At 41.6% G+C, this 13020-nt stretch overlaps 1 protein-coding gene across 1 annotated transcript in view; it reads right to left on the bottom strand.

Annotated features, from left to right (window-relative positions):
- FNIP2 (folliculin interacting protein 2) overlaps positions 1-13020 on the bottom strand; it is a 58722-nt gene that overhangs the window by 11213 nt on the left and 34489 nt on the right. Inside the window, exons 12-13 of the mRNA XM_077814488.1 lie at positions 5750-5896; positions 5426-5595 (exon numbers count right to left, since the gene is read on the bottom strand). Of these exons, the coding sequence (XP_077670614.1) occupies positions 5426-5595; positions 5750-5896 (317 nt within the window). The remainder of the gene's footprint in view (positions 1-5425; positions 5596-5749; positions 5897-13020) is intronic.

Here is a 13020-nt window from a genome sequence, read left to right as displayed (position 1 = left end):
AATGTCACGGCTAACCTGGTGGCTGAACTTTGTGACTTTGTCCTTACCCATAACTATTTTACATTTGGGGACAATGTATACCTTCAGATCAGCGGCACTGCTATGGGTACCCGCATGGCCCCACAGTATGCCAACATTTTTATGGCTGACTTAGAACAACGCTTCCTCAGCTCTCGTCCCCTAATGCCCCTACTCTACTTGCGCTATATTGATGACATCTTCATCATCTGGACCCATGGAAAAGAAGCCCTTGAGGAATTCCACCATGATTTCAACAATTTCCATCCCACCATCAACCTCAGCCTGGTCCAGTCCACACAAGAGATCCACTTCCTGGACACGACAGTGCTAATAAACAATGGTCACGTAAACACCACCCTATACCGGAAACCTACTGACCGCTATTCCTACCTACATGCCTCCAGCTTTCACCCTGACCACACCACACAATCCATCATCTACAGCCAAGCTCTGTGATACAACCGCATTTGCGCCAACCCCTCAGACAGAGACAAACACCTACAAGATCTCTATCAAGCATTCTTACAACTACAATACCCACCTGCGGAAGTGAAGAAACAGATTGATAGAGCCAGAAGAGTTCCCAGAAGTCACCTACTACAGGACAGTCCTAACAAAGAAAATAACAGAACGCCACTAGCCGTCACCTTCAGCCCCCAACTAAAACCCCTCCAACGCATTATTAAGGATCTACAACCTATCCTGAAGGATGACCCAACACTCTCACAAATCTTGGGAGACAGGCCAGTCCTTGCCTACAGACAGCCCCCCAACCTGAAGCAAATACTCACGAGCAATCACATACCACACAACAGAACCACTAACCTAGGAACCTATCCTTGCAACAAAGCCCGTTGCCAACTGTGCCCACATATCTATTCAGGGGACACCATCACAGGGCCTAATAACATCAGCCACACTATCAGAGGTTCGTTCACCTGCACATCCACCAATGTGAAATATGCCATCATGTGCCAGCAATGCCCCTCTGCCATGTACACTGGTCAAACTGACAGTCTCTACGTAAAAGAATAAATGGACACAAATCAGATGTCAAGAATTATAACATTCATAAACCAGTCGGAGAACACTTCAATCTCTCTGGTCACGCGATTACAGACATGAAAGTTGCGATATTACAACAAAACGAAACTTCAAATCCAGACTCCAGTGAGAAACTGTTGAATTGGAATTCATTTGCAAATTGGATACAATTAACTTAGGCTTGAATAGAGACTGGGAGTGGCTAAGTCATTATGCAAGGTAACCTATTTCCCCTTGTTTTTTCCTACACCCCCCCACCCCCTTCCTCAGACGTTCTTGTTAAACCCTGGATTTGTGCTGGAAATGGCCCACCTTGATTATCATACACATTGCAAGGAGAGGGATCACTTTAAATAAGCTATTACCAGCAGGAGAGTGGGGGGGGGGGGGAGGGTATTTTTTCATACTTTGTGTGTATAAAAAGATCTTCTACACTTTCCACAGTATGCATCCGATGAAGTGAACTGTAGCTCACTTAAGCTTATGCTCAAATAAATTGGTTAGTCTCTAAGGTGCCACAAGTACTCCTTTTCTTTTTGCGAATACAGACTAACACGGCTGTTACTCTGAAACCTAGGAATAAAAGCCGAATCAAAGCCTTGATCCTAAGAACATACTCACAGGATTAACTTTATGTATGCAAGTAGTCCCACAGGGAATAGGGAAAGAACAGGTTAAAGACCATTAGATAATTTAGATGTATTGAAGTTGGCAGGGCCTGACAAATACACCCTAGGGTACTTAAGAAACTAACTGTCACAATCTCTGAACCATTAGCAATTATCTTCAGGAACTCGTGGAGGATGGGTGAGATCCCAGAGGGCTGCAGAAGGGCAAACATAGTACCTATTTTTAAAAAAAGGGAACAAAAGAGGACCAGGGGTATTATAGGTCAGTCAGGCTAACTTTGATACCTGCAAAGATACTGGAACCAATTATTAAACAATCAGTTTTTAAGTACCTAAAGGATCATTGGGTGAATAAGTAATAGCCAGCAAGCATTTGTCAAGAACAAGTAATGCCAGAACAAGCTAATTTCCTTCTTTTAACAGGGTTACTGGCCTAGTTGATGGGGGGAGGGAAGCAGTAGACATGATGTAGCTTGATTTTAGTAAGACTTTTGATGCAGTCCCAAATGCCACTCTCATAAGCAAACTAGGGAAGCATGGTCAAATTGAAGTTACCATAAAGTGGATACACAACTGGTTGAAAGACAGTACTCAAAAAGTAGTTATCAGTGGTTCACTATCAAACTGGGAGGATGTATCAAGTGGTATCACCCAGACGCCTGTCCTGGATCCGGTACTTTTCAATATTTTTCACTAATGACTTGGATAATGGGGTCGACTGTATGGGTATAAATTTTGCAGATGACACCGAACTGGGAGAGGTTGCAAGCACCTTGGAGAACAGCCTAATCAGAATTCAAAAAGACCTTGTCAAATTGGAAAATTGGTCTGAAATCAATAAGATGAAATTAAATAAAAGACTAGTGCAAAGTACTTCAACAAAATGGGAATAACTGGCTAGGCAGCAGTACTGCTGAAAAGGATCTGAGGGTTCTAGTGCATCACAAGTTGAATGAGAGTCAACATAGTTGTTAAAAAGGCTAATATAATTCTGGGGTGTATTAACAGGAGTATCATCTGTTACACCTGAGAGGTAAATGTCCTGCTCTACCTGGCACTGTTGAGGCCTCAACTGGATATTGTGTCTAGTTCTGGGAGCCACCCTTTAGGAAAGATGTGGACAAACTGGAGATGTCCAGAGAAAAACAACAAAACTGATAAAAGGTTTAGAAACCCTGACCGATGAGGGAAAGTTAGAAAAACTGTATAACCTTAGTTCTGAGAAGAAGGGGGGGCGGGGGGGGGACCTGATAGCCTTCAGATATGTTAACAACTGCTACAAAGAGGTTGCAGCAAGGGAGATTTAGGTTAGATATTAGGAAAATCTTTCTAATTATAACAGTAGTTGAATACTGGAATAGGTTACCAGGGGAGGTTGTGTAATCCTCATCACTGGAGGTTTATAAGTACGAAGTAAGACAAACACTTGTCAGGTATAGTCTAGGTGTACTTGGTCCTGCTTCAGCATGGGATGATGAACTAAAAGATGACATCTCAAGCACCTTTCCTTTACATTTCTATGATTAACGGTTAGGTGTATTAAAGCAAATGCTTGCTTGCAGGATTCAGGCCTAAGTTAATATTATATGTATATAAACTTACTTATAAAAAGAGTCTTGGAGCAACAATAATATTATGACAACTCAATATAAAATTTTAAAATAAAAACTTAAGTTTTGCAGAGACTGAGCAGTTCCTTCATCATGAACAACATAGTTTTATCTCTTATGGAATGCTGCAATTGATTGAAATCATGGCATTTTAGTATAATTTAATAATAAAACAAGGATTTATACAAAGCTTTCCATTTTTAAAGCTATTTACAGATTACACCCTAACCTTCCAAAAGATTTGTTTTTAGAAAGCACTTTTGTACTATGAACCCTGTCTTTTTCAGAGGGAACCACCAGAGGGCAACATTTTCCTTCATATTGATGTACATTACAATAAACATCTGAAAAAAGAAAAGGAGTACTTGTGGCACCTTAGAGACTAACCAATTTTAAACATCTGAACTCACTTTTTTTACCTGAGAATAAGAAAGAACCGAGATGTTTCGAGTTCAACCATTTAGAATTTGCCTGGGTCTTTAAAACTCGTATTATCTTCCTACTGAGCCTACTCCATAACGTGCACAAGTACCAGCTCTGAGTTTGGGTAACAATTTATTTCCCTTCTTTCCTGAAGAACTACTAGCAATTCTTCCTGGGAGAGAGGACAAGATCTACTGTCCAAACAGGCACTATACAGCTCCCTCCAGCTGGCTTCTATACACCTTAACCCTGGCTTCTTATTTCCCTAAATCAGCTCCCACTTTCCTGAACCCCAGAACACCCAGTCCCTCACCCCTCTCCTCAACTACTCAATAACTCAGTAACTTTTTAAAATCTTTCTTTTTTAAAGCAAGCAATACAACTCTCTATTATGAATATATATAGTGGGAGTTAGGAATCTTCAGTGCCAGAGAGGCTACTGATAAGAGCTTGGCTGTTCTCAGTGGTGGCAGATGACAGAACAAGGAGCAATCGTCTCAAGTTGCAGTGGGGGAGGTCTAGGTTGGATATTAGGAAACACTATTTCACTAGGAGGGTGGTGAAGCACTGGAAGCGTTACCTAGGGAGGTGGTAGAATCTCCATCCCTAGAGGTTTTTAAGGCCCGGCTTGACAAAGCCCTGGCTGGGATGATTTAGTTGGAGTTGGTCCTGCTTTGAGCAGGGAGGTGGACTAGGTGACGTCCTGGGGTTTCTTCCAACCCTAATCTTCTATGATTCTATGACAAGAACCAAATAGAACTAAGCTAGATGATCAGCAGCAGGAACATGATATGGACACAGAACTATTGTTATTCAAGTTGCTTCTTTAGAATTTCACTAAATTTTCTGGATGGTTTTACATTAGACAGACGATATATAGGAGGGAAAAATGGAGCAGGGGGAGTGGGGAAAGGAAGGAGGATTGCCCAAGGAGTGGAATTTTTGAGAGTAAGATTTTATGCATGTGATTATCTACTCTCCAAACATTCATATCCATGTACTTTGGCTCTGAAGAGAAATGTTCAGAGATTAATAAAACTGCCAGTTATAAATATTTTGCCAGCTCTCATTCACATGCTTCTTATATAGCTACTTGATTTCATGTATCAAAATACTTAGTAAGCTGTGTAGGTAGAAGAGAATCACTACATCTGAGGACTTAGGGCCAGATTTTCTAGACAGTTTACTACCCCTTTGTGCAACTGAAATAGAGCAAAAGGGCTGTAATTCCATTGCCAATGCCCAGATAGAATTTCCTCTGCTTGCCCATCTACACTGCCACCAGGCCCTGCACCTCTCTCATGCCCAGCCTCCCTTTCCCAGCAAAGCGGGTGCACCAACGCTCTACTATAATGATACTCCACTGGCATAGGGTCCATCAGGGACCACAAACCAGTGGCAGACTTTAATGCTGCCTGGCAGCAGCTTTAGTTTGTGTCAGACAAGGGCTGGCCAGAGAATCAGAGCTGGAATGAGCTTCCTGACATCACCCCACCCTATCCCCCAACATGCTTATAGATGAAGTACAAGTTTTAATCTTGCCTGCCTCTGCATAGCTCCCACCTATGACATATTTTTTAAAATAGCTGTGTATATACAATGATGTGTTTGTAGAGAAGAGCTACATTTCAATTAAATAGGTTAAAGTTTAGTAACCGTTTTATACCAAATTTTTTTTTTTTAAGGTTTTCTACTGACCGAGCTGTGCCCAGAGAGGGTTATAAGGATGCGATTTTGCCAGCAGGTTTACAAATTGTGATGTGCCTTTCTCAGAGAAGGCCTTTATGGGAGGATGGTCAACTGGCATTACAGTTGGGACCCACGCCAGGTGATAGGTCAGCACCGCAGTCAATAAAGCGGCTAAGAACCTAAAGAAAAAGAATACAACAAAAATAAGATCCAAGGGGGGAAAAAAAAAAGGTATTTGACATATGCTCACGTCTGTGTACTTCCTATTATGTTTGTATGCATTAGAACACAAGTTACTGCAGGGGTAAGGAGATGATGCAGAAGGAAGCATACTGGTTTTTGTTGATCTGTTCGATCAGAAGTGTAAATTCCTTAAGAAAGCGCTGGCATAGCTGGTTCTTTTCCAAAGTGCTGGACATCATGGTAAGCCACACAGGTTCTGCGATCCTTGGAACTGAATACAGGTTCCAGATTGTAAGTCTACCAAAAAGAAAGAAAAAAAAGCTGTTAACCTGTGAATGAGGTTGCAAAAAATATACAGAAGAAAAAATAAAGAGTTTTCTTCAAATTTTTCTAACATCTGTTAGGAGTTCTAATAGTTACGTAGGTTCTCTGTAGCTAGTCAGAGGCTCCACTCACATAATGAGAGGTGTTCTGTAGGACACTAAATTACAGGAGATGCACCGTAAGTGCATTAACAATATTCTAATCAATGCAATTGCAATTTCTTTGACAAAGAAAGTATTCTTCTGAGCATACAAGGATATGGAAGGAGGACATGAAATTCATCTCAGCACGAACTAAACAGTTGGACAATGTTTTAATGAATCAAAATGTATTGCTGCACAAGTTCAATAGGTTAGTTTTACCCGGCAATTGCTTCACATACAATCAACATTTATTTCATCATACTTGTCTGGTATATTGTGTCAAAGGATGCAAATTGAGACTCCAATTTGCAAAGGAGCACCTTTAAGACTGAAGAACTATGCTGTACGAGTTTAACTCTGAATGAAATCTGCAGCTTGACTCATCATCCTGGCTATGCAATCACCAGTCAGGTGCTTTACCACCTGAATATATATGCCCAGATGATTAGTCAATACATTGAACATGCAGTTTTAGAAGTATGATCTTAGACATATAATGTTTTGATGGGTAGCTTGATAGCAAAACACAAACCCATCACAAATGGCCGCCATCTCCCATAACGGCTGTCAATATACCTCTAATTTAATTCCAAACAGATTTGCATGATCCACAGTTAAATTTCTAGCTGAAGAGATGATTGTCTTCTACACGTTTAAGAGTTTTGTACAAATAATCTTCACAAGTTAGCAAGTTCAGAAACAACCTTAGTATAGTGACAAGTTTGGAGCTTTCCAGATCATCTAGTTACATTTTCTGTTGATATATGGATGATTAGTGCATGATAAATTTACAACAAAACATTCTGTCTACCTTACATTTAAAAATCTACCATTTATCAGAGCAATCTAGCTGTCCCCCCCAAGTAATTACTTACAGATACATACAGTGTAAACATATAATTCAATTAGTGTGTTACATTTCTTCCTTGGATGTTTGCGTAAATTGATTTTATCTTTGGTCTCTGTTTATTTATGCCCATTTTAAGGTGTCTGTACACAATTTACTTTTTCAAATTTGCTAAAAACATTTTCTCTCTTGTGATGAGAATAGTTAGTTTTCTTAAGCATGTTATTTAAGACATGCTCTGGTGCGGTATGAACGGTCTCACTTTTGGTCTCTTCCTTCTGGGGCTAAACGGGGTGTGAAGGCTGATTTTTTAGGACTCATTATTCTTCAGTGACCATTCCACAAAAGTTACGAAAGGCTTAGATCCAAACCATTGTAGCTACAATACTCCATTATCTACAGTGTGTATGTTTTAAAATGTATATTGTTTTAAACTTCATATCCTTTTTTCCTTTGCACTGTGTATACTATCTTGCCAACTGTAGACAGGAAGGGTATCATCGCTATAGGAGAAACAAAGGGTGAGGGGTACGGAGAGAAGAAGAGAAGAGCTTGAAGAAAGGAGTGCTTGGGGGAAAAATCTAGTGGCATAAGACAGCAAAAATTGATACAATGGGAAAATAGGATATTGGGGAAAAAGTCAAATCTAAGTCATGAAAATCAAGTCCATGGTGTAACACTTGTATTTTACAGTTACATACTAAGAACTACCTGAAAAGAACATTAAGATTGCAAAGTCAAGCACTCAAAGAGTTAGAAAATACCAGAATTAAGCTTGCAACCAGGCCTTAATTGGGCCTCCATAAGTGTACGAATTACGATTCAGTCTTTAATTACATGATCACATACTATCATTCCACTGGACCCTAGCCTTTTTCAGTGCACGGGGTAGATGTTGCTCACTTAAGGATATTCAGTATTTTGTTTTGTTCTGATTCAATGGCCTGATTGGTGTTCAATGGCCTGATTTCCTGCACACTATTACAACCCTGCTCTATCATCATCATCATCATCAACTATTAGTTTCCTCAGGAGCTTTTCTAGAGTGATTTTCAGTATAGTACGAGTGCTTCACAACATCCACTCATTTTCACATATTCTATAGCAGGGTCATTTCTTCAGTAAGCATGCCTAGTTGGTCAGGGCCTATGACCCTCTTTCACTTCAAGTGTGTCCTGAACCCCTTGGATGGGGTTCAGCTATGTCGGCTTCCTTGCCAGTAACCCCTGGTCCTGCCCATTCCAGGGGTAGGCACAGGGGATCCTGACCCAGGATCCTGAGTGTGACAGCATGGGATGGCCTGGGTTCAGCCCACTCCCTGTTCATCTGCTCCTGGGCCACTTCCCACCACACCAGATGCCTCAGTTTGGGGAATGGCTGTTACTGATTTATAACACTTTGCTTCAAACCCCAAAGTCTGGGGGCTGATGCAGGTGACCCTCTGGTTCCCATGCACATGGTTCTCCATACCTCTGGGGTGATGTCTCCACAAGCAAGAGGGAGACTCAGAGCCAGACCTTCTCATTAATGTTTTTTTCCCCCCCTACTGTTGCAGGACAGTCCTCCTCCAGAAAATGGCTTCTCTCCTTCCCCCTTGCCTGGGCTGCTGGAGCTCTTTTTATACTGCTCCTTTCCCCAGGAGCATACTTGGCAGTGCCTGAGAGTCAGAGCTTTCCCAGCCCAGTACAGCTCCAGCCCTTCCCCTGCCTTAGTGTGGCATTTATAAACTCCATCACACCCTGTGAGGCTAGGGATCAGTATTCTTCCCTATTTTACAGATGGGGAACTAAGGCATAGAGAACTTAAGGTCCAAAGTACCCCCTAGTTTTGGGTGCTCAATTTGAGACACCTAAGACATGATTTTTCACAATACTTAGCATGATATAGCACTATGTGTTCAAAGCACAGTTCCTTCCGACTTCACTTGTAGATCCTAGAGAAGGGCAACAAAGGTGTGACAAGATGATGATGATCAACAGATGGCTCAGGCACTGGTGCTATAAGGAGGGCTTTGGGATGTATGGCCACTGGGAAGCATTCATGGACAGAGGACTGTTCTCTCGGGATGGACTTTACCTGAGTAGGGAGGGAAATAGACTTCTAGGATGGAGGCGGGCACAACTGATTAAGAGAGCTTTAAACTAGGAATTTGGGGGAGCTGGTGGGAGATGTCCAGGTAATCTCCACACCAGATTTTAACGTTGAGAGGGACGAAAACGAAGTAAGAAAGGATACAGCCGTGGGTAGCCCAATCAGGTAAAGAATGTGAGCGAAGCCAAACAGCAAAAATTAAGATGTTTGTACACTAATGCGAGGAGCCTAGGTAACAAAATGGAGGAACTAGAGCTATTGGTGCAGGAAGTGAAACCAGATATTATAGGGATAACAGAGACATGGTGAAATAGCAGTCATGACTAGAGTATGGGTATTGAAGGGTATGTGCTGTTTAGGAAAGACAGAAATAAAGGCAAGGTGATGGAGTAGCATTGTATATCAATGAGGAGGTAGACTGTAAAGAAATAAGAAGAGATGGAATGGATAAGATAGTCTGTCTGGGCAAAAATCACACTGGGGAAGAAAGCTACTAGAGGCTCCCCTGGGATAGTGCTTGGGGTGTGCTATAGACCACCGGGATCAGATTTGGATATGGATAGAGACCTCTTTAATGTTTTTAATGAGGTAAATAGTAATGGGAATTGTGTGATCATGGGGGACTAACTTCCCAGATATAGACTGGAGGACAAGTGCTAGTAATAGTAATAGGGCTCAGATTTTCCTGGATGCGATAGCTGATGGATTCCTTCACCAAGTAGTTGCTGAACCAACAAGAGGGGATGCCATTTTAGATTTGGTGTTGGTGAGTAGTGAGGACCTCACAGAAGAAATGGTTGTAGGGGACAGCCTTGGTTCGAGCGATCATGAGCTAATTCAGTTCAAACTAAATGGAAGGATAAACAAAAATAGATCTGTGACTAGGGTTTTTGATTTCAAAAGGGCTAACTTAAAAAAAAATAAGGAAATTAGTTAGGGAAGTAGACTGGACTGAAAAACTTGTGGATCTAAAGGAGGAGGAGGCCTGGAATTACTTCAAGTTAAAGTTGCAGAAACTATCAGAAGCCTCCATCCCAAGAAAGGGGAAAAAATTCATTGGCAGGATTTGTAGACCAAGCTGGATGAGCAAGCATCTCAGAGAGGCGATTAAGAAAAAGCAGAAAGCATACAAGGAGTGGAAAATGGGAGGGATCAGCAAGGAAAGCTACCTTATTGAGGTCAGAACATGTAGGGATAAAGCGAGAAAGGCCAAAAGTCATGTAGAATTGGACCTTGCAAAGGGAATTAAAACCAATGGTAAAAAGGTTCTATTGTCATATAAATAAGAAAAAAACAAAGAAAGAAGAAGTGGGACCGCTAAACACTGAAATTGGAGTGGAGGTTAAGGATAATCTAGGCATGGCCCAATATCTAAACAAATACTTGTCTCAGTCTTTAATGAGGAGGTTAGGGATAATGGTAGGATGACAAATCAGAATGAGGATATGGAGGTAGATATTACCACATCTGACGTGGAAGCCAAACTCGAACAGCTTAATGGGACTAAATCGGGGGGGCCCAGATAATCCTCATCCAAGAATATTAAAGGAACTGGCACATGAAACTGCAAGCCCATTAGCAAGAATTTTTAATGAATCTGTAAACTCAGGGGTTGTACCGTATGACTAGAGAATTACTAACACAGTTCCTATTTTTAAGAAAGGAAAAAAAAGTAATCCGGGTAACTACAGGCCTGTTAGTTTGACATCTGTAGTATGCAAGGTCTTGGAAAAATTTTTGAAGAAAGTAGTTAACGACATTGAAGTCAATGGTAATTGGGACAAAATACAACATGGCTTTAAAAAAGGTAGGCCAACCAACCTGATCTTCTTTGAGAAGATAACAGATTTTTTAAACAAAGGAAATGCATTGGATCTAATTTACCTCGATTTCAGTAAAGCATTTGATACGATTTTACATGGGGAATTATCAGCTAAATCGGAAAAGATGGGGATCAACATGAAAATTGAAAGGTGGTTAAGGAACTGGTTAAAGGGGAGACTACAATGGGTCACGCTGAAAGGTGAACTGTCAGGCTGGAAGTTCCTCAGGGATCGGTTTTGGGTTTGATCTTTTTATTACTGACCTTGGCACAAAAAGCGGGAATGTGCTAATAAAGTTTGCGGATGACACAAAGCTGGGAGGTATTGCCACTACAGAGAAGGACCAGGATATCATACAGGAAGATCTGGATGACCTTGTAAACTGGTGTAATAGTAATAGGATGAAATTTAATAGTGAAAAGTGAAAGGTCATGCATTTAGGGATTAATAACAAAAAAATTTGTTATAAGCTGGGGACACATCACTTGGAAGTAACAGAGGAGGAGAAGGACCTCAGAGTATTGGTTGATCACAGGATGACTATGAGCCGCCAATATGATATGGCCGTGGAAAAAGCTAATGCGGTCTTAGGATGCATCAGGCAAGGTATTTCCAGTAGAGATAAGGTGTTAGTACCATTATACAAGGCACTAGTGAGACCTCATCTGGAATACTGTGTGCAGTTCTGGTCTCCCATGTTTAAGAAGGATGAATTCAAACTGGAACAGGTACACAGAAGGGCAACTGGGATGATCCGAGGAATGAAAAACCTGTCTTATGAAAGGAGACTCAAAAAGCTTGGCTTGTTTAGCCTAACCAAAAGAAGGCTGAGGGTAGATAGGATTGCTCTCTATAAATATATCAGAGGGATAAATACCATGGGGGAGAGGAATTATTTAAGCTCAGTACCAGTGTGGACACAAGAACAAATGGATATAAACTGGCCACCAGGAAGTTTAGACTTGAAATTAGACTAAGGTTTTTAACCATCAGAAGAGTGAAGTTCTGGAACGGCCTTCCAAGGGGAGCAGTGGGGGCAAAAGACATATCTGGCTTCAAGACAAAACTTGATAAGTTTATGGAGGAGATGGTATGATTGGATAGCCTAATTTTGGCAATTAATTGATCTTTGACTATTAGCGGTATATATGCCCAATGGTCTGTGATGGGATGTTAGATGGGGTGTGATCTGAGTTACTACAGAGAATTCTTTCCTGGGTGTCTGGCTGGTGAGTCTTGCCCACATGCTCAGGGTTTAGCTGATCGCCATATTGGGGGTCAGGAAGGAATTTTCCTCCAGGGCAGATTGGCAGAGGCCCTGGGGGTTTTTCACCTTCCTCTGCAGCATGGGGCATGGGTCACTTGCTGGAGGATTCTCTGCACCTTCAAGCCTTTAAACCATGATTTGAGGACTTCAATAGCTCAGACATAGGTTAGGGGTTTGTTACAGGAGCGGGTGGGTGAGATTCTGTGGCCTGCATTGTGCAGGTGAGACTTGACGATCATAATGGTCCCTTCTGACCTTAAAGTCTATGATTCTGTGATTCTATGATTTGAGTGCTCAGCACACTTCTGCATATCAGGCCCCAGGAGAGTGAGTCAGGCACCCAAAATATGAGGCACACATAATTAGTGACCACCTGTGAAAAATTGGTTCAAGTAGCTTTCCTAGCGTCACACAAGAACTCTGTGGCCCAGGCAGGAATAGAATCTAATCCCGCAGGCAGCACTCAACTGCCTTAACCATGAGACTGTCCTTTATGTTCCTGTGTGCCATACCCCTCTTCTGTCACTACACACCTTCCAACATCTGGAAGTAAAGAAGCAGGAGCCCTACTGGCAACACTCTCCTTTATTATATAATCCTGATTCATTCCCAGAGCACAGTTCATGCTGAGCTTTAAATGAGGCAGAGGTCTTGAAGAAAAAGTAGTTTGTGATCATGGTGTTAAAAAGACTATCCTCATATGCGCAAGGGGACCAGATTAAGATTAAATGGGTCTCTGAGTCATCAGTTTGGACCTTAGATCCACAGAACGGACCTATATCACTTAAGCTAATAAAGTAACTGATAGCACTAATAGGCTGTTATCCTCTGTGTGGACAAGTGACTACAGGGGGATCAGACACACACTTTGCCAGTGGATTTCACAGCTACCTGCTGACAGCAGAGGGTTGTTAGACTCATGGCTC

Source organism: Eretmochelys imbricata, chromosome 4 (assembly GCF_965152235.1).
Source record: "Eretmochelys imbricata isolate rEreImb1 chromosome 4, rEreImb1.hap1, whole genome shotgun sequence".
NCBI classification, from domain to species: domain Eukaryota; kingdom Metazoa; phylum Chordata; order Testudines; family Cheloniidae; genus Eretmochelys; species Eretmochelys imbricata.
The sequence above is the reverse complement of the archived record's forward strand: the minus strand, read 5'-3'. Positions and strand labels throughout refer to the sequence as shown.